The following is a 21,700-nucleotide window of genomic DNA, read 5'->3' as shown; positions in this document are numbered from 1 at the left end:
ATGCAAGCTGTGTCTGGAGGTAAAAACCAAGAATGCAAAGATTGTAGAGACTTAAAACAGGTTGATTGTTACATGGGGCCGTTTATTAACTTTGTACAACCAAAAAAAAGTTTGGGTGAATACAACATAGCTAGGGCTCTCTAGCTATGTGGAGGTTTGATCCCAGGATGTTACAGAAGGAACATGAAGATAAGGAAAAGTGCATGAAAAAGAAGATGATAGATAAGAAAGGGAGGAAAAAAATTAGGAAAAAGGGAGCCGGGATGGAGTGTCTCTTGGTCAAGGTGGCATGACCGCATGAAAGAACAAATAAAAAAGAAAAGCACTTTACACTTTACTTCTGGGCAGGGATCATGCCATCGATGGACTCGCCCTTCTCCAGTTTCTTTTCCATTTCAACCATGAGCTTCACACCATCGACTACCAACTGCACCTGCTGCACCTCGGAGGAGCCCAGACGGTCAGCGTTGGAGATGTCAAACACACCACCGACAGAGGCAGTGTCCACACCACCTGGATAAATAGAAGTACAAAGAGTCGCTCAAATGGATGATCTCAGTGCAACACTGCCATTTTATGTGTTCAATGATTTGAAGCCCACCTGTGCCACGCTTCTGAAGACGCAGTCTGGTCAGGATCTCCTCGAATTTGGCATGTGTGCTGAGTTTAGGCAGCTTGACGTGCACACCACCACGAAGACCGGTGCCCAAGTTAGAGGGGCAGGTCAGGACGTAACCAAGATGCTCGTTCCACATGAAACCGTGGTTGTGCTTTTTGAAGACTTCCTCAATCTGCAATATACAACAAGGGATCAGGCCTTCGGTTGTTTATCTTTGCAATATATGGCCAAAAATTAAATAGTAAATAATGGGATTTACCGTCTGCAGGCCAACGCAGAACCTCTTGAAGACCTCCTTCATGTTGCCGCCCTTCTGCATGGAAATGACACGCAGGTGATCCTCCTCGTTCACCCACACAAGGAAGGTCTTGTTGTCATTGTGAAAGATGCCTCTTCCATCAGGCCAGTCGCGGGCCATGCCGGCAGCCAACAGCAGTGGGGACACAGGCTTGTCAAACAGGAAGTGGTCAGCAATGAGCTGCTCTTGCTCCTTGTCACTCATGTCCTTCAGAGGGTAGTACTTGCCCTTGAACTCCCCTTCCAGGCTTTTCAGAGCTGTGAGCGGAACGATGTGAACGTCAGTAAAAGCATGCATGTTTCTTGCTAAGTGTCAGTACACGACGTGACTGAGACTCACCCTCAATGGACAGCTTTTCCACAGCTCTACGCTCACCACGGCTGTTGTGGGGAGGCAGGGTGAACCCCTTGATGCTGCGGCCGGTACGCACACGGCTGCTCAGCACGTAGTTAGGGTCAAGGTCATCACCACCCTGTGCACAGGTAAACATTAGCCATGATAAGAGAAAAACAGCCATGATCATGTAAAGAACTTGAGTACCTTCAGGTTCTCAAAGTTCAGATCAGTCTTGTGCTTGTCGGTGGGCTTGTAACCACCATGACGGTCAGAAATGATGGGGTCGAACAGCTCCTTGAAGACTTCGTAGGACTCCTCGTCACCAGCCACACAGCCGACAGTCATGATGAAGGGGTGGCCTTGAGTTGGGAATAAAAGGAAGTGATTTATACATGTTCAAGAACAAATAAAACACCGCTTGTGGTTATCTTCAAGAGATACGCTCCTATGGGGGAATGTATTGAAACATGTTCTGCTGCTTACCAGGGTTGTCCACACCGGTCTGGATGCAGTCATCCAGGGTGAATCCACTGGGAGTTGACTTGCCCCTGAGTTTGGTGTAGATGTCCTTAGTCAGGACCTTGGCCATGTGGTTGTTGTGCAAGGAAAGGTCAGGGTACTCCTCCTCCAGAGGGAACTTTATCTTGTAATCGTTGTGGCAGTTCTTAGCCATGATTGCACTTTTGTGATGATCTGCCACAAGAAAAGAGTAAGGCAAGTTGGCACCTACAATTTACTTTTGATGCTAGAAGGAATTTGCAACACTTGTCAGGGTGGACAACTAGAAACATTGTCCCAGGCTTACTGAGGTCTTTTATGGTGTAGCTTACTCTTTGGGCCCAGGATTTGAAGGGGAACCTGCTCGCTAACATTGATATTGCGAATTACGCAATATCATAATAATTATATTGCGAAAACAGCTACCAATTTTCATTTAGTTAAGCTTAGGTGACACTTGTTTCCAGAATAAAATGCCAGCAGTTGCATACATAGTTGCATGGTTATATGCATTAGACAGCAGGGAATATTTTTAGCATGGCTGGCAAACTCTCTAGTTTCTGATGGGGGTGGAGCATTTACACTGGCCCCATATGGTATTACGTCCACATCAATTTAGCTTTTGTGAAATGCTATTTAAAAATATAATTCGGAATATCAAAAACACTTACAGTTTAGGAGTAATAAATCACCCTGTTCCATTTGTCCATATTCACAGGTTTTGGATATAGTTGCGTACAAAAATAATGCAATGTCTGAGGCATTATAAATAGACTTGAGTAAAATGCATCAACTATGAACCCAGATGGCATGACCTTGTACTGAAGTACAACAGGTGTCAAGCACACAGATCATTCCTGCCATAGACAGCAGCATATCTACTCCAGACTACTCTCTCATTATGACTCTGAAGCTTATCAAGCAAGGACAAGCTTAGTTCCAGACCTAGTTATGCTTCAAAAAGCAAAGCAGCTTCAAAAATATGAACATTTCTAACATTCCAACAATCAAGACTAGAATTTCCACAAGAATCCAGAATCCAGTGCATGAGGAACACCAATGTGATTTGATTAATTTGAACGGGGAAAAATTTGGATCAACCAAACTGAAAGCCCCAATTTATCGTGTCCTTTTTTTTCTGAAGTTTTTCATTTTTAATCAAGTATCCCTTATTCCCACCCTTGTAAAATCTCTGAACCGTAACTTAGTTTACCTGTATGGGAGAAAAGGTAACAGTCCTTGGGATCAGATCCTGTTCACCAAGCCAATGTAAGGGTTGCCCAACTTTGCAAGATGTCAGACCTTGGTTTATATACTTCGATGTTTGTTGCCATTGGCTGCTCGGCTCATGCAGGCTTTAACCTGATTGGACAGCTGCACTCCTTGATAGGGGTTTCAGGTTCTAAAAGGAAAGAAGCTGCGCAACACCCGAGACGGGCAGACAGCTGTCCTCACCCCTTCACAGTGGCCTGTTCCCCGTGTTATAAAATAAACTCGAAGGCACTGCAGAAGCACAAAGATGTTTTAATTACTCATTTTAATGAATTATAATGGATTAGTTATAACTTACTGTTGTGTTGAGGCCTAAAACTGTCTTTTGTACTTAATCCGTTTTCTGAAGGGAATTGTGGAAAAGGACAAAACTTTTAACAAAACCCACTAAAATGAAATATAATATTCATTGTTGTTGTGAATGTACAAGTTAAATTAGCATTATATGGTATTTCCACTTTTATAAAATACTTTTTACTGATGAAAAAATAAACATTAATGATTGTTCTCATTAAAATAGTAGTTGGCCCTGTATTCATCCATCTCTTGTAATATATACTTATAGAATGTAAGAGAAGGCATCATGTGTCCCTTGAGGTGAAGACAGTCTGTACTGTACACACTATATTCTCAGTGTCCAGTTAGTGAGCTCTACTGCTTAAAACCATTGCATGCAATATACAAACTTTGATAATGACTTATTGACTAGAGAATGTGTAGACAACTTTTTGTAAGTTACATTTTTCTCAGTATTGCCCAAAATTATGTACTGTAAATTACTTTATGTAAAGTGACTGGGAAAGACACTATTAAAATAAAACTACTTCTACTTCATTGCGGTGAAGTCAGAAGGCAGCTGCAAACAGACACATCCACAGCCTGGCGTTGTTGGAACAAACCAGAAAACACTCTTGAGGTTGTTTTTTTTTTTGTGTGTGTGTGTGTAAGTAAAACTCAACCATCCCCCCTATACTATTAATACCCAGTGTCCAGTTTCACAGTTGCCCCCCGCTGTGTCCCAATGTGACAAAATTAGTTTAACCACTATCCCCTTCTTGCTTATCTGCCAGATCTGATTTGTATCTAGACACCGATGTGATCTAAACTTCTTGTTTTTACCTCAGGATTACTTGAGCACAAAAAAGATCAAAATGTTACGTCAAAAGTCTATTTTGCTGGTGACCAAATATTTGCAATTTAAAAAAGTATTGAATTTTGTCTGCTATATTGCAGGAGGGCCTGTGAGAAGTGAAGGGTTAAAAGGGGAAAGGAAAAAAACTCAAGCTCACAGTCTACTCCAAAATTAGCAGCCATGCATCCAACACCATAGCATAGCAGAGAGAGAGGACAGTCACAGAACACCATTACACCGGCATGACAGGGTGTGTGGGGGTCCCCATGAACAGAGAAACCCCCCTTATCTCATAACAGCATACGCATGTCTTTTAGGAAATTATGGGGGGGGGGGGGGGGGGGGGCTTTAAAATCGACATGCAGAGTATGCAAAACTGCATCTTGGTTGGAAACTTCTAGGAAAGTGCTTGCAACATTTACAGAAGGGTAAAAGAGTGATTTGACGTAAAGAACCTTCTAAACATTAGGCATAGGGTTCTCCGCAGCTATTTGGGCTGAAGGTATGCATAAGGTCAATAATGGCACCTTCTTTTGACCCCATGCGTAGGGAACGACCTCTGAAAGGTCTGTGTCAAAAATATAGCCACACTTAACAAGCTTGGTAAACTTAAGTCTTAACTTGGAAATTGTTCTGAAAACAATTGTTCTTTTTATTATGACCATAAGATAATAAACATCATTGATTAAAAATGCCTTGCAATTTTTGCTTTAGCTTGTTGCACTTGTCAATAAATGTTTGCACATTGTTATATAACTCAGTCAGCTGATTACCCTGAGATATGTTTAGCCGAATGTGTATGATGGTTCTTGACATTCCATTGCTGTTGTATTTCAGGATTGTACGTTCCATATACATGTAAAATACATATTAAAATTCTGCTTGGTTTAACACAGCCAACACAACATTCGAATTAGCAGACAGCAAAAAGCTGCTGTGGCTCAGGCAGATGTAATGAGAGACGTAATTGAGCTACAGTCTGGTATTAACAGACTGCAAGTTTCTTACATAAGTAGCTGAGGTGGGATGTGTGTCCCATGACCCCATGACCAAGGTACTGGATTGATGCAGATAAGACCTTTAAATTTTTCACTTTCTACAAACAGGCTAAAAATGGTGTCCCATGACTTTATTTATTTATTTTTAATCAGATTAAGCAAGCTAGTTTTAAGCTGTACTGTAGTGTAAACTATTTTATTTTTTTTACTTTAATTACAGGAAATAAGTTCATCAAGTATCAATAACTACAAACTCAAATTTGGCCCCAAACTAGCTTAATTTATGTTTATCTTACCTTATCTCATGTAATCGTAATCAAAATGCATTTATGCACATAAGATGCAACTATGATTCTCCACATGTGTTGTGTTTTTCTAGTGCAGCAGTGGTCACATGGTTTAGCACAAAAAGTTCCAGATATGTCCTGGCTTTGCTTTTACTGTCAGTGTAGGTCATAGTTTTGAGAGTTTAATTGTGCACCTACATGCACATCCACTGCAATCTCTTCCGTCGAAATCAGAGTTGGTCAACTGGCTTACAGGCACTATGTTTAGTGCTAGGTTGTAAGGTTGTCTCTTTCCCCATGTCATCTTACCAGATTGAATTGCACTGACTCAGTTATGAGTCTCTCCGTTCGTCCATCCCTCCCTCTGCCTGTACATTGACCTCTGCCCCCAGAATGTAGAGTGACCATAAAGAAAATGTATTTGTGCTTGTGAAATGCATGTTTGATGTCCCACATGTGTAATGTTTTTCTAGTACAGCAGTATGGGCGGGTCTGTAACTCTTTTTGAAAATAAGCTGGATAGCGGATAGCATCGAGTCACAAGGTTAAGCGCTAATGTGCCAGATATGTTCTCGCTTTGCTTTTACTGTCAGTGAAAAGGTCATTGAGCATTTGATTCATGTACTGACATTTTGGCTCTGTATAGCATTACATCTCCCACATCTATACAATCAATCCATAAACGTACCCATAGATACCCATTGACTTGTGCCTGTTCATGAACTGTTACAGAACTCCTCCTTGAAAGCACTGCTATAACAGCAGAATTAACAGATGTGCTGTGTCTGTGTGCATCACCTGAAGTGTGTAGGGGCTTCACGCAGACATCTTCATTGCATTCTCTATGCTTATAGCACTCCTAACCTGTTGACAAAAGCTATATTCAAATGGAAACATCTAATTCTAAAACAAATACACAAAACCTCATTTGGGAAACATCTGCACAATTTGTCTCCTCATGTCTGACTATTGGTAAAATTAAAAGAAACTGTATCTAAGTCACCTAATTTATATTTTTATTGCAAAATGAATTTTATTAATTTTTAAACGTTACTTTTTTCATTGTAATATCAGCCAATTTGTATATCTGTATTCATTATCTTTATATTATAATTAATTATTAAGAATAAAAAAATATTATATTTATTTATATGTAGATTCTTCCCTGTTCAATACTGTTTCACTCTGACATGTCTTTATTTAAATTGTATTTATTTATTTACTTATTTTTATACTTGTCTCGAGTACTACTCAACCAGTCAATCAATCAATCGGCCTGTATTTCGGTCTTTCGACAGAGGCCACAACCACTTCGCCAGGTGTTTCTGTCCCTGAAATGGGGGTTTCGCTTAGAAGTCTATCACCTTCGAGTGTTAAAAAAACGAGTCAGTGGCAAAAAATGCCATGGGCCTGCGGAATTTGCATAGCGTAACTCCGCCCCACCTCGTGGGTATACAAGGAAGAACGCTGGCAGAACGCAGACATGTTTCTGCTTCGAATCCAAGAGATCCTCCTCACTCCTGCATGCCTTATTTCTATGACTGTCATCAAGTGTCGTCGAGATGAGCAGCTTCCAGTTTGTGTTGGTGCAAAGGCGATTTTCCAGCAAGATTCACATTCCTGCATGCTGATCTGTGCAGTGGTCTGCATCCAGCGTGTGTGTTTCTCCCTAGCCGCTTCAGTGCAGGTTGCTGAGCGTCCTCTCACAAAAGAGCTTGCACGTGCACAACTTTTTCTAGACGTCTTGCTCGTGTGTTTCTGGGAGCAGTCATTTCTTTGCCATTTCTCCCTCTGATGGGCATGATCGCTGTCTTGCGTGTTTGAGCTTAGAACACTCTAAGGCAGCTTTCATGGATGAATCATATTCTCACTGTGGGAACATGACAATCGCTGCGTTGAGATCGAGACTCCATGACCTTACTAAGGGTAGAGTCCCCTCTGCCACAGCACGATCTACCCCCTCCTCGAGATCTGGTACTTCGGCTGGTGGCCAGGGTGATCTGAGGGTCACGGTGTAGAATACTGCCCTGGTGGTGCTTTCTCGGCCCACAACGCCCTCACCAGCGCAGCAACACGCGAGTTCCTTGGGTGAAGCCATGGGGCCGTCTTCGGATGTGTCTCGCATCTCATTCAGGGCTCCAGAGGAAGATATTAAGTCGATTGGCTATCCTCCAGGTCTACCAGGCCAGGATGCTCAAGGAAATGCACGAGGGTAGAGCTGACCAAGGGCTCTTTGAGTTGCGTGCCTCCACCGACCTTGCTCTCCGAACGACGAAGGTGACCGCACGCTCCCTTGGTCAGGTGAGGTCCACAGCTGTGGTCCAGGAACGACATCTGTGGCTTAACCTGGCTGATATGCGGGATGCTGAGCAGACTCGTTTACTCAACTCTCCCATATCCCAGGCAGGCCTATTCGGCAGTGCAGTCAAGGACTTCGCCCAAAAGTTCTCGGCTGCCCAGAAACAGACTGAAGTGATTAAGCATATACTGCCCCAGCGGCTAGCCAGCTCAGTCCACTCAGTCTGTTCGCTGCCTAGGACGACCTCCTGCGACCCCCGCTCGGCCCCAGCAGCAGCTTTCAAGGAGCCTTCAAGCCGCGCCAAGGAGGTGGTCGCAGGAAGGGATCACAGTCCGTTCAATCCCCGCCGCCTGCTAGACGCCAGGCCAAGCAGCGCTCCTGATACGGACAGCTCAGAGATGGGCTACAGTTTTGACGAAGAGGTGGTAGCAGGGCCACTCCATCCCCCGGTGGGGGGAATCTTCTGGCCGGCCGGTCAACAGAACGGACTCGAGTCCACTCTGACTCCCGTCAGACGAGACCCCAGTGGAACGCTCACCCTTCTCTGATCTCCTCTGTCAGAACGCAGTCACAGGGATGCTATGCCTCCCCAGTCTGAGCCAATCATACCGCCTCGTTGTCTCACCGAGGTTACGTCTGTGGCCCCCATTTCTGGGAACCTGGCTTCAGCTTCCCAACCTGTCCCACTGGCTCGCCAGGACCATCAGGCTCGGCTATGCGATTCAGTTTGCACGATCTCCTCCCCGCTTCCGGGGAGTCTGCTACACTATGGAAACAAGGCATGCTCAGAGTACCAGTTACTCCAACCTGCCGTCGAACCTTCACCCCGTGGTTGAACTTCAGCTTCCTGCAGGCCGGTGTGCCCCTTGATCAAGATCCAGGCATGTTGTTGTCTCAACAGATGCCTCCACCACTGCCAGGACCCCAGCGTCTTCTGCATGTCAATTGCCTCGAGTTGCTGGCTGTAAAATTGGCTCTGCACCGCTTGTGTATCTCATTCAGACAGACAGACAGACAGTAGCGTACATGAACCATCAGGTTGGCCTACGCTCCCGCCGTATGTCGTAACTCGCTCGCCAGCTACTCTTATGGAGTCAGAAGCATCTGAGGTCGTTTCATGCTATTTACATTCCAGGAGACCTGAACCGTGCAGCTGATGAGCTCTCACGGATTCAATAAGGCATTGCTAAATTTGTTATATTTCTTGAATTTGCATTTTACTGACAAGTTCAGACACTGTCTAGTGTCCTCACTTAATTCAGTCATGCCACATAAAGGGCGTAGAATTTAGTAGGGACGTGTACCTACCAATATCCAGTGACACTGATATAGCCCTAGCAATAATTTTGATCAAAACTTAAAATATATTTATATATTGATGTCCCAGTCCCCACCAATTTCAAAATCAAACCTACGCCTTGAGCTAACACAACAGAGTGAGCGGAGAGATGAAAATGGGTTTTTAGTCTGGCTATTGACTTTGGCCTCATCACATCTAGAGATATAGATTAGCTCTCTCGCCATTTGAGACCATTGCACTGGACTAGCCCAGCCAATCTGCCCTTATTGGGAGTAGATTTGCCCCCAGTTCCTCTAGCAGCTGAACCATTAATCACTCCAGTCTTATATATCTGCCCACAGTTGCTCCATTGCCATCACCTGCCTTCCTCTTTATACCCCTTGACTCGTTTTTCTTCCCAAATTATATGTTGGTTATACTGATTCCATGAAACAAAAAGTGCATCAGCATTTTTTTCTTTGTCTTTTGCATTCTGAATGAGTTGATCCCTCCATTTTCTCACTCTCAACTCTGCACAGTCTTATTTTGATAAGTTTGTATGTTAAACTCAATACGTTTCCAATATGCATCCTGATCTGTACGATTCCTATCATTAAGTTAAGCCCGTCTGATGGGTTCGAGGCTAATGCTGCTTATTTTACACAGCCAGACAACACCCCCACCCTACCCCCACTCACCCTAAGCGGCTTTATTGAAACTATGCCAATGTGGCGTCACAGAAAGACTCCTCCCTATGCATGTCCAGTCTGTTTACTGATTGTGATGTAACAAATAGATTTACACAGACATTTACTTTGTAAGCATTGTTTTATGTTTTTGTTGCCAAGCATTGAGGGAAAAAGTAACTCTACCTAGACGGCTTGTCATCATCAATATTTACCATTATTATAGCCTACCTATGTTTTTTGTTTAGTTTTTATGACTTGTTATTTTCAGGCTGCCTCACTAATGCACAATCAACTTGATCTAATTAAACAATACTTGCAATGTGAGGTGAAATATTTACATACAGCACACTTACACTAACTCATTAAATTTACAGTAATAATAACTGGCAGATGTGGTTCACAGTACACAATACAAAATAAACCCGAAATGTAACACAAAATATGAATAGGCTATACATTACTGATGACAAAAATATAATACATACATATTTAAATTTTATTTAAATAACGAGATTTAAATAAAATATGATGCTGCTGCTTAGTTAGACGCAGTTCAGGGCTGTCACAGATAGCCTAGGTGGCCTCGCTCTGCCTCTGTGTGGTCACGCGCAGCCGCCGTACATGTTGTGAACTGACGGATCAGGTAAGCGCTGTTAATTCAGCCTGTCTGCGAAGCAACAACAGGTGAATGAATGACCGCGACGAAGGCCGTGCTCATTTATCGCCACAACATCAAGGAAATAAAGATGTGATGTGGAATATTTTAGTCGGAATTGTCTGGCTTTAAAGTTGGGACGCGTCGCAGACACTTGCCCGAGTCACTGCAGGTAAATAAATATCAGATGTTGACTTGACGCTCACTGACCGATAGTCTCTTTTAATGAGCTGGGAAAATAAACAGCTTTACTGTGCGGTTTAATAGACGGTTACACTCTCATTTCATTTTCAGTGTTTGTTTTGGCCCTACTAATGCTAGTCTGGTAAAAGTTTATTGATTGCAAGTCATCATCACTAGTCATATCAAGTAGACTACAATTATCATCTCTAAAATCCCCTTTTTTAAGGGGTCTAGCTTTACCCATCGTGTTATAGCGTGTTTATTATAAGGAACTATTATTTCAATTAATTTATTTTAGATTATAGGCTATATAGCTACTATAGGCTGAGGCTATCTTATATAATTTTAAAATGAATGCTATTTAAAATAGTAATACTGTAGTATTCAAAACTCAAATCCAATAGATTATTATTATTATTTTGTCATTATTTGTCCAACCTCCTGTCAGTCCAAACTGGTATGATGTTTTTTCTTCCATTATATTTTAGCCATTCTTATCACTAAAGTAAACAATGATTGGGTTTGTCAACCTCTAAAATTGACAAAATATGACACTTGTTCTGTCCCTTGAAGCCACACTAGCTTTTATAATAAACGGACTGAAATTTAGTTTGTTATTCGCTGTTATTCTGAATTAGATGACTTGGAAAATAGCATAATAGTCTTTGAACAAACTTTACGACACTTTTGATGGTCTTGCATCCTTTTGGAGTCTTGAAACCTTGCAATTAATTGCATGAGAGTGACCAGCGCAATGTTCAAATTCTTTCGTATTTCCACTCTTTAAACCTAATTTATCATTTATCATCGTTGTTTTTTTGTTTTGTTTTTTTTTCAATTAATTACCATTAAAAGCATGTATCCTGTGTATGATGACCTCATCGCTCTAGCGTAAACATTATCTCAGGCCTTTACCTCCCCAGAGGGATCTTTGTTCCTACATGTAAACTGATTCTTACATAGCAACCCTTCTGCTTGTTTTCATATTGTTGGGGTGGCAAAGAAGCTTCACTACTACACTACACTTTACTTCATTCTTTTAAGGCTATAACGGGTCTCTGCTCCTAAAATAGGCCTAGTTGTATTTAGGGTTGCAACGGTATGAGATTTTCACGGTATGATAATCGTCTCAGAAAATATCACGGTTTCACGGTATACGATATTAAAACTATCATTATTATAATCAGCATGAGCTACAATGGCCCTTAAATGAATAAAAATAGATATTGTTTTTGGTTGAACATGGTTTATTGTAACAAAGGTTTTTTCAATAGAGTCTTTATGAAATGTATATTTATTTCCTCAGAAATTCTGGGTTGTCTGAAATAACTGATCTGGATTCTGTGATTGAATACAAAATGTATTTTTGAGAATGCAATCAGATAAAATGTAACAACTTTAGTTTGTCTACACAAGAGAAGTTTAATAAATTAAAACATGGACAAAAAAACTATACACAATAGTAGTATATTTTAATCATAGGCTAAACCAAACTTTTTTTTTCCAGGTTGTAGGGGAGAGCGGGGCACAACCTAACGCTTTTTGCTTTTGGCTCAATTAATTAAAAAATAATTAGGTTAGATTAATACTTTTTTTTACACAAGCAACATGCACATCTCTGCTACAAATGAACACTTAAAGTTTTTTTCTAGGACCTACCATTTTCGTACAGTTGGACTGAAAGTGATAGAAGTGCAAATGTTACAACTTACCCCATATGCGGGGTTAATTGTAACAGAGAGAGGGGTTAGTTGTAACACTTGTGTGTAACACACATAATTCAGTACTATTTTATTTGTATAGTTTGATATTGTTTCTGCATCTGTATAGACAGATATCCATACATATCCCTCATCCAATCATCCTTCTATTATGGATCAATATCATGGATAGAGACATAGAAAAGGGCTGCATTTTGCAATAAATAATAATAAATAAAATTATAAATATTGTAATTGCAATTAAAGATTGCAATTAGATTTGTGTGGCAGCTGCATGATGTACAATTATTATTATTATTAATAATAACAGTAATGATAATACAAATTAGCTTAAAATAAAAATTTATTGCATTAATAACAGGCCATATTTTTAATAAATAAACAAGTTATCATTCATATTACACTAAATTTTAAACATTTTAAATCCCAACATTGTTTGTGAACGTCTAACAAAGTTAAATGTATACTCAAACCTGAAAAGTTGTGTGGCTCCGTTTTCATTTGATTATCATTGTACACTTGGAGGCTTAGTTGTACCACTCTGTTAGAATTAACCCCGCTGTGTATTACATATTTTAAACCTAGCTAACAGTCGCTAGGAATTGCTGACATGTTTCAAAACGGTGCTATGTTTGAGCCAACAAGACGGTGATTAAGGCAATATAAAGTTAGATTTGGAAACGTATACACCCAACTCAGAAACCGAAAAAAAACCTATGATGAAAAAAATTACTTTCATGGTGTCAAAACACTCTTTGTCCAGTATCTTCACGAAATATAATCAAAACTTTCCGCAAATTCGCGGGAGACCGTCTTCTGGCAGCAAGAGAAAAATAGCGGAAAGACAGCCTGCTTGATCCTGACGAACTGTGTAAACGGTCCGTGTTACATTTAACCCCGCGTTAACACCTACTGAACACCTATGAGTTCCAGTCAGTGTATTTGATGATTATTCTTTAAAAAAAAATTATAAAGTGCACATTAAGTGTTCTCTGTCTAGATATGTTCATGTGTTCACGTCTTCGTAGTGGCTGAGACAGCTTTAAAAACCATGAGCGTCATGCGTACTTGAGTGTGTACTAGATCTACTAGACGAAACGGCGCTGCTCATTCAGAGACACGCTGAAGGGGCTTGCACACCAGTCTTTTTGCGTTGTATATTCACAGACACGCACATCGCGATTTGATTTAGGCTACTGCATTATTTATCCATCTATCTTTTTAAATCGCACAGTACGTGGCATCTGTTTTGTAACGCAAAAAGACGCATGTGTGCGTCATTTTGACAGACCGGGATTCCCTCAGCATGACAGAAATAATATGGCCTTAAGTTATAAAAGTTATGAATAACCTTTATCTTAACGGAGGGATGGTGTTCCTAAATATGGGAGAACATGTTCGACGTGTTTACTCCTTTTGCAGCCACTCTTCGTCCACATATCTTGCAAACTGGATATCCATCTTCAAGGACAACATCACGATCGTTTTTCGGATATAAGTTACAAAATATTCCCATACTGCAGATTTTATTTTATTTTTTTGGCGGAAGATAGAGATTCGCAGCCTCTGTCTCGGACATTTTCAGCGCTGTATGGATATGGAGTAAGCAGTCAAGCTGAAAGAAGTTGCATGCGGCAGTGCAGGTGAATTCTGTTTTTTTTTTTTTTTTTTTTTTTTTTACCGCGGATAAGCAAATGTGCACGATATGATAATCGTACACGTCAATATCGCGATAAACCGTCATACCGGTATACCGTTACAACCCTAGTTGTATTCTCTGGTGCTTCCTGAAAAACATGTATTGCGCATCTGGACATATCACACATACAGTGCTGTTTTGTTTGTGCAGTTACTTTTAACTCTTTTCCCATCAGAGAATGCCTTTTTATTATGAAACTTTCTTTCTTTGCTGCCAAAGGAGATTGTGAATTAAGGTCAGTTTCTGATATTCTATACTGTGTTTTATGTAATTTTACCTGTGACCCTCCTTCATATGCTTGTTTAGTAGTTGCTTGTGTAGGGTTTGTCTGAACATTTTTCAGACCATTTTTCAGGCTGATAAACCACCTTTGATATTTCGTAGCAGTGTTGATTTATTTACAGTGCACATTATTCACTTGGAAATAATTTTTTTGGTATGTTTTAGCTTACCTCAAGGGCATCTAAGATGTAGGTGTCTTTGTTTCCACAGTAGTTTCAATTTTTATATTTTTAGGTCAAACCGTTCTTGTCTGTCAGTCATATAATGGAGGTCTATGGTCACCACCTCAAAGACCATGCACAGAGAAGTCCAAATTAAACATAATTTAATGACTCGTAAATGTAAGTACACATTGATGGCCTAAGACAAGATACGAGTGGTTTGTGTGAAAACGAACAGTATTTATATAATTTTTACCTCTTGTTACCACAGCCACGAAGCACTACACTTTGGCTGTAGATTAATCATTTGCTTGTACACCATTTGGATACTTCAAAAGTTAAGGGTTGGGAAGTTTTTTTTTATATATATATATTTTTGAAACAAGTCTCTCATACTCACTGTCTATACCCTTAAAAAATACTGTAAAATAATTTAATAGTAATAATAACAACAATGGTAATTTACAATACTGTAAAAAAATGAAATATTGAGAAATATTATTACAATTTAAAATGATTGTTTTCTATTTGAATATATTTAAGAATATAACTTATTCCTGTGATGGCAAAGCTTAATTTTCAGCATAATTACTCCAGTCTTCAGTGTCAGACACGATCCTTCAAAAATCATTATATGCTTTTCTGATTATTATCAGTCTAGTCTTAAAATGGCTTAATATTTTTGTGGAATCTGTGATGCTTTCATGATGTTTTGATTAATAGAACGCTTAAAAGAACAGCATTTATTTGAAATAAAAATCTTTTGTATTTTGATGCATTCTTGCTGAATAAACGTATTAATTTCTTTTTTTAAAAAACATCTTTTGAACAGCAGTGTAAATGTGACCCTTTTCTTCATGTCCTTTGCCTTTAAATAATTTCCATCATTTTAGCAGGAAAGTTACAATGCATTTCTGCATATAAAAAATTTAGAATCATGAATCATGCTCAATTTTTACAGTAAATGCACATTAATACCAAATACATATTTTCCTCACCAGGTACTGAGGTCAGACATGTTGTCAGGGGAGGAAATCATATGCAGCACCCAGCAGGTCATCGCAGGGCTGGAAGCTTTGCGTGGAGAGAACCGCACGCTGCTGGACAGCCTGCAAGACATGCTCCAGAGCCAGAAGTCCAGCGAGAGCGGCAGCCTGGAGCAGGAGAAGACCAGCATCATTTTAGAGTCTCTGGAGAGGATTGAGCTAGGCTTAGGAGAGGCACAAGTGAGCGACACAGTCGTCTTCATTCATCTGCCACACTAAGAGCATTTCCACTCACCCTTAGCTGTCTGTTTCCCACGCACTCAGGTAATGATGGCGCTGTCAGCACACCTGGGCTCCTTGGAGGCAGAGAAGCAGAAGTTGCGTGCTCAGGTGCGGAGGTTGTGCCAGGAGAACCAGTGGCTGAGGGATGAGCTGGCCCGGGCCCAGCTGCAGCTACAGGAGCGGGAACAGGAAGTGGTTACTTTAGAGGAGCAGAACAGACACCTGCAGTTCATGAGCAGCATCCGCAAGTACGACCACGAAGAGCCGCCGCTGGTAAGGGTTCATCTTCAAAACATTCATACAGTTAATATTAGGTTCTTAGACTAAACATTTTGTTCTAGACTAGCTTTGTGGTTCTATTGTTGTGTCCTCAATCATGTTTCCTGATAATTATTTTTTAAAAAAACTTTAAGTGCAAATTAAACAAGTTGTATTTAATAGCACTTTCTTTTGTGGAAATGACTTTTTTAAATATTAATGAAATGACAGCCTCCTTTGTCTTGCTAAGCATTTTTATGCATCTCAAATACACACAATTAAATAATATTTCCACACTTCTTGAATAATTTGACAATTACAGCTTGATTGGTAATGATAATAATATTCTTTTCACGTCATATTTATCTTTATTTTATTTATTTTATTCACACATTACATCTTGTATTTCATCTTAGGTACATTTTTTTTATTTATGTTGGGAATTAACCAGCACACAGCCGTGGGACAGTTGTAAGTGATATAAATTATATTTATTTGTATATGTTCACTTGTTGGGGGGATTATCATAGTTTTAAACCTGTAATGTAATTCGTGTTCATGAATGATTTTCATATTTTAGCAAAAGTATGGGATAAAGGTTTGGGACAATGCTAAAACAAATAATATCCATATAAAAAGGCATTTGAAAAGTAGCAAAAAATAAATGCATGGTAAGACAAAGCATTGGTTACAAGTCAGTTTGACCTTGCTATAACAAAAAGAAAAAGTTGAAATCTATTAGTTTTAGTAAAAATCAAACCCTTGGACATAAAAGTACCCAAAGTTAAAGAAACACACAACTTTTTGATGAAGACCTCCATATTGGCAAATATTGTTTCTGTATTTCTACTGTAATTATGACAGTAAGTATTGATATATCAAACTGATTAACCATGATTCGTTTTGTGATTTAAAGGGATAGTTCACTTTGAAATTAATCTTTGATATATTTTAGCTTACCTCAAGGGCATCCAAGATGTAGGTGTCTTTGTTTCCACAGCATTTTCAATTTTGACATTTTTTGGTCAAACCGTTGTTGTCTGTCAGTCCTATAATGCAGTTTTAGGGGGTCCACCTCAAAGAGCATGCACAGAGAAGTCAAAATTAAACATGATTTAATGACTCGTGAATGTAAGTACACACTGATGGCCTACGGCACGAAATGCGCGGTTTGTGTGAGAAAACGAACAGCATTTATATAGTTTTTACCTCTTGTTAACAGCCGTCGAACTGATCAGAATCAGATGTCCAACTGAACTGAACCGTCTCCAGACGTTACGCCGGAAGTGATCTCTCGCGCGTCTGTCACACATTGTTTACACAGAGATTTCGGAAGTTTTACCTTTCACTAAACATATTTAAATATATCAAAATCGTCTTCCATTGCGATTTCCCGTTTATCTAAATATGTTTAGTTCAAAGTGAACCATCCCTTTAAGAACTGGATGTTCTTCAATAAAAAAAAGAAATATGATTGCATCTTTCAAAATCTAGTGTACATAACACTATTATAGCACTTATTTATATATCTTTAATTATCTTGTCTAAATAAAATGTTTATTTTTACCAGAATAATAAGCATATACATTTGATGGCTCAATAAATAGATTGAAATCAAATTGTATAATCCAGTATCTCAGCTAGAAGCATCAAGATTACTTAACTTGTTAAAATTAAAAAAGTTTTTATTGATGTTTTTGCAAGTATTTTATAACTTTATGTGTGATTTCTAGACCTGGACAAGTGATTTTAAGAACTGCATGTTCTTCAATAATAACAAAATCAGAAAAAGAAAAAATGATTTGTATATTACATTTGTTTTTTAACATTTTAATAATAATTTATTATTTCAAAGTGATTTTGGAAGTGTGCTGAAGCCCCCTTGTGGGCCCTGACACCATGTTTGAGAACCACTAGTCAAAAGGCTTTCCGAAATATTTCATGACATGTTCATGCTCTTTGTTTGTTACAGGAGGATAAAGATGCTTCTTCAGGAAAGGAGTCCCTTGATGATCTCTTTCCTTCTGAAGAAGAGGAACAATCACACAGTACATCATCCCTCACAGACCACAGCTGTTCCTTTACACATTTGTTTTCAGAGTTTTTGCCATGTCACCTGTTAGGTTAGAGTAAGCTAGGGTTAGTGTGGTGTTTGATTTTAAGCACAGTTTAGTAGAACCTCACATTAAATTGAAACATTGCCCTTTTTTATTTCGATAAGGGTAGAGAAATATCACAAGATGATTTGAACTGAGATGATCTATCTATTGGAGCATGTGCACATGCGTCTCAGCGCAGCTCTTGTATTTGCAGTGTCTCGGCCACACAGTAGTGCCGCCGCCGCTGCCCAGCAGGGAGGATATGAGATCCCTGCCCGACTGCGAACGCTCCACAACCTGGTGATCCAGTACGCCTCTCAGGGCCGCTACGAGGTGGCCGTGCCACTCTGCAAGCAAGCTCTGGAGGACCTGGAGAAATCCTCGGGCCACAGCCACCCAGATGTTGCAACCATGCTCAATATCCTGGCTTTAGTGTACAGGTCAGTTATATGGAACATCAAATAATGATCATTTACAGAATCAATATTAATTTAAATTATAAGCTTAATAAATAATAATTATTAATATGTTGCTTTAAAGGGATCAGAACAAATACAAGGAAGCTGCCAATCTCCTGAATGATGCATTGGCCATCCGCGAGAAGACGCTAGGCATGGACCATCCAGCAGTACGTACTGTTTGATTTCTTTAGGAAGTAAAAAAATGTCCCTTTCCTTGAATTTTTGTGTTTGTGTTTGAAGGTGGCAGCTACTCTGAATAATCTAGCCGTGTTGTATGGAAAAAGGGGGAAGTACAAAGAGGCGGAGCCACTATGTAAAAGGGCTCTGGAAATCAGAGAAAAGGTACATAATAGAAGAATGGTAATCCCACCTGTCTGATCATATCCTCTTACACTACCGTTCAGAGGTTAAGGGACAGTAAGATTTCTTTTTTCTTTTCTTTTCTTTTTTGTCTTTGAAAAACCAGGATTCCTATCTTGAAAATATCCTTTATCAAGTAAATCAAGAACAACTGAAAAAGTGATGGGGCCTTTAAATATTGTTGTGGACAAATATTATAGCTTGGAGTCAGAAAGGTTAAGAACCACTCGTCGAGTCTAAATATCTTGTCTATATTTGTCTGTTGATAGGTGCTTGGGATGGATCACCCCGATGTAGCCAAGCAGCTGAATAACTTAGCCCTCCTATGCCAGAATCAGGGCAAATACCAGGAGGTGGAGCAATACTATGAACGTGCCCTGCACATTTACCAAAGCCAGTTGGGTCCTGACGATGCCAATGTGGCCAAGACGAAGAACAACCTGGTGAGGATTGGAAACGAGTTATTTAATAACAATAGCAGTTTTATTTAATGCGTGATATATAACATACCGTTCATTTGCTCCTTAGGCCTCCTGTTACCTCAAGCAGGGTAAATACAGGCAGGCTGAGGCTCTTTATAAAGAGATTCTGACTCGTGCTCATGAGAAGGAGTTCGGCTCAGTGGAGGGTAAAATTAATTTTACATCTGCCTCCAGAGAATTATCTATGCACCGTAGTTTGGCCTATTAAACAGACCTGTCCAATAGTAAATGAATATTTTCACATCTATAAAGGGGACGGGCGACCTGTTTGGATACATACGGAGGAGGGATGCTCTAGACAGGTATGTTTCCAATCCAAATATATGTTTTATAAGGAGAAATAGCTTTTTCTTTGACATTTTCCTCTATGTGTGTGTACTGTAGGATGGTCTAGGAAGTCTAAAGCGCAGCGGATCATTTACCAAGCTCCGGGAATCCATAAGACGAAGCAGCGAAAAACTTGTTCGGAAGCTGAAAGGAGTCGGAACACAAGAAACGACCCCTCGAGCTGCTGGGTAATGATGTTCTGCTTTTTGTTCAGTTCTCATCACTTTTTATGTAGGATAGAGCCACATTTTTTAACTACTACTCTATTTTTAAAAAGGATGAAGAGAGCCAATTCTCTCAATGTGCTTAATGTGGGTCTTAAAGAGAATCAAGAGGCTGCTATGGTAAGTGCTGAGTCTTTTCTTTCAAATTTTCTCAAGTATTTAAAAATATTTCGCATATAATCCTCATATTGTTTTCTCATACTTTTGGTTTGGGATTTGAACAGACCACTAACCATAAATGTTCAACTGGTTTCCCATCGATTGTGGTTTGGACATGTATGATACCTCAAATCTTGTTTAGGAGAGCTGCGCTAATACATTTTACTCCTGTCTTCAGTGTCACATGATCCTTCAGAAATCATTCAAAATGTTGATTTGGTGCTCCAAAAACATTTCTTATTATTATCAATGTTGAAAACTGTTTTTCAGGGTTCTTTGATGAATAGAAAGTTCAAGAGAACAGCATTTATTCATAGAAATCTTTTGTGAATGTCTTTACTGTCACTTTTGATCAATTTACTGTGTCTGTCAATCAATTCAATTGAGATTGATTAAGAGATGATTTTGTCTTTTCAGAAGCCCAAGAGGCTGACAGACACACGAGGTCTGAGTTCCAGCACGCAGAGTTTAGCCCGCCGCTCGTCTCTGGGTGGAGACAGCTAACCTTCAGCCATACACCAGGACACCTTGAAGAGATGTCAACATCTGAATGGTCTGTTATAACTGCAGAGATCGTATTTGACAATAACATGTGAAATAGTATGTGACAATGAATGCGGTCTGTCAAAGTGCTCCTGGGAACAGGAAGCACACTTTGGCTTTACAGAAATAAGCAGCTTTTTTTTACTTTGTTGAAATCAGTTTGATCTGTTGTTGTTTTTTTAAAGTCAGTTGCATTATAAAAAGTCACAGTGAATTTTAACTTATTGCATTCCAAAGCTAAGACCAGATTGACGTTTTCCTAATAATACCATCCAATATTAATACATATTCATTCCTATGATTACTATAATTTTACCACAACCTTCAGCAGGATGCTGGGGTTTTAGTTGTTGTTGTTGCTTGGCAAAATTTTGTGGGCAAAATACAGTAATTTCAATTGTGCGAGAGGAAAAAGTTGCACGTGCAATTTTGTCACATCGACCAACTTTCTGCCTGGTTTGAAAGTAACTTCTGTGTGAGCTTCAAGCTTCATACTATAGAAAATGTATTTTTGCCCATGAGTTTTCTCCAAAATTTTGCTAATGTTACTGCACCTTAACTCTGTTTATTTAGAATATTGTAGTATTATGTGAAATATATTCCATGTTCTCACACCATCATGCAGTAAAATTATAGTATTGGAATTAAACAATTTCAATTGCACACAAATCTTAAAATCAGATCTAAATGCACTTAAAATTCCTAATTAAAGCTACATGTTACATTCCAAAATAAATTAAATGCTGAGGTAATGTCAAAAAATTATGGTACTTGTGCCTAAAAATTAAGGGACTTTTTATTTTTCAATTTCAAGCACATATTGTATGTATAAATATGAGAGGATATGCTATACTATTGTTTTAGTTTTGGTACTTATCACTATAGGATTTTATAAGAGCAGAACTTCATGAATCTAGTTTAGTTGAAGTAGTTATTGAGAGGTATTTGAACCTATAATTCAATGAGTTGTTACATAATCTAAACAGTTGTACATGCTACATGGTTGAATGTTACAGTACATATTCACATATGAGCTTAGAAAGTATAAAGTATGTACACAATGTTGCTGATGAACCAAATAAAATTGTTCTACCTCTGTCTTAATCAAAAT

At 39.3% G+C, this 21,700-nt stretch overlaps 2 protein-coding genes across 4 annotated transcripts; one reads left to right on the top strand and one right to left on the bottom strand.

The window, feature by feature from the left end:
* Positions 1-61: 61 nt before the first annotated feature.
* Positions 62-15,542, bottom strand: ckmb (creatine kinase, M-type b). Of its 3 annotated transcripts, XM_089121251.1 has the most exons (8): positions 15,407-15,542; positions 2,965-3,254; positions 1,737-1,946; positions 1,458-1,612; positions 1,257-1,389; positions 879-1,174; positions 602-791; positions 62-513 (listed from the first exon to the last, which is right to left on the bottom strand). In XM_089121251.1, exons 3-8 carry the CDS (start codon positions 1,924-1,926, stop codon positions 335-337), a joined length of 1,143 nt encoding a protein of 380 aa, XP_088977377.1. In that variant the 5' UTR covers positions 1,927-1,946; positions 2,965-3,254; positions 15,407-15,542; the 3' UTR covers positions 62-334. The 3 variants fall into 3 exon arrangements, with proteins under 3 accessions (XP_088977377.1, XP_088977378.1, XP_039526689.1); XM_089121252.1 differs by lacking the exon at positions 2,965-3,254 and having other exon boundaries at positions 15,407-15,541; XM_039670755.2 differs by lacking the exon at positions 15,407-15,542 and having other exon boundaries at positions 2,965-4,457.
* On the top strand, positions 15,425-20,600 carry klc3 (kinesin light chain 3). The gene is made up of 12 exons (XM_039670751.2): positions 15,425-15,634; positions 15,719-15,949; positions 17,907-17,982; positions 18,248-18,473; positions 18,574-18,661; positions 18,735-18,836; positions 19,124-19,297; positions 19,383-19,482; positions 19,589-19,638; positions 19,721-19,851; positions 19,941-20,007; positions 20,464-20,600. The coding sequence occupies exons 1-12, from the start codon at positions 15,425-15,427 to the stop codon at positions 20,548-20,550; spliced, it is 1,542 nt and encodes a 513-aa protein (XP_039526685.2). The 3' UTR covers positions 20,551-20,600.
* Positions 20,601-21,700: the final 1,100 nt, after the last annotated feature.

The sequence above is a fragment of the Pimephales promelas genome, chromosome 16 (genome assembly GCF_988280905.1).
Source record: "Pimephales promelas chromosome 16, fPimPro1.hap1.1, whole genome shotgun sequence".
Lineage (NCBI taxonomy): Eukaryota > Metazoa > Chordata > Actinopteri > Cypriniformes > Leuciscidae > Pimephales > Pimephales promelas.
This window is presented reverse-complemented; position numbering and strand designations above follow the sequence as displayed.

Bases quoted from the DNA above. Each gene is read 5' to 3' on its own strand.
- ckmb (XM_089121251.1), bottom strand. From the start codon at position 1,926: ATGGCTAAGAACTGCCACAACGATTACAAGATAAAGTTCCCTCTGGAG. The intron at 1,175-1,256 runs GTGAGTCTCAGT...TTCCGCTCACAG, and splicing joins GGAAAAGCTGTCCATTGAGG to CTCTGAAAAGCCTGGAAGGG. The intron at 792-878 runs GTAAATCCCATT...TGTATATTGCAG, and splicing joins TCTGCGTTGGCCTGCAGACG to ATTGAGGAAGTCTTCAAAAA.
- klc3 (XM_039670751.2), top strand. From the start codon at position 15,425: ATGTTGTCAGGGGAGGAAATCATATGCAGCACCCAGCAGGTCATCGCA. The intron at 18,662-18,734 runs GTACGTACTGTT...TTGTGTTTGAAG, and splicing joins TAGGCATGGACCATCCAGCA to GTGGCAGCTACTCTGAATAA. The intron at 19,639-19,720 runs GTATGTTTCCAA...TGTGTACTGTAG, and splicing joins AGGAGGGATGCTCTAGACAG to GATGGTCTAGGAAGTCTAAA.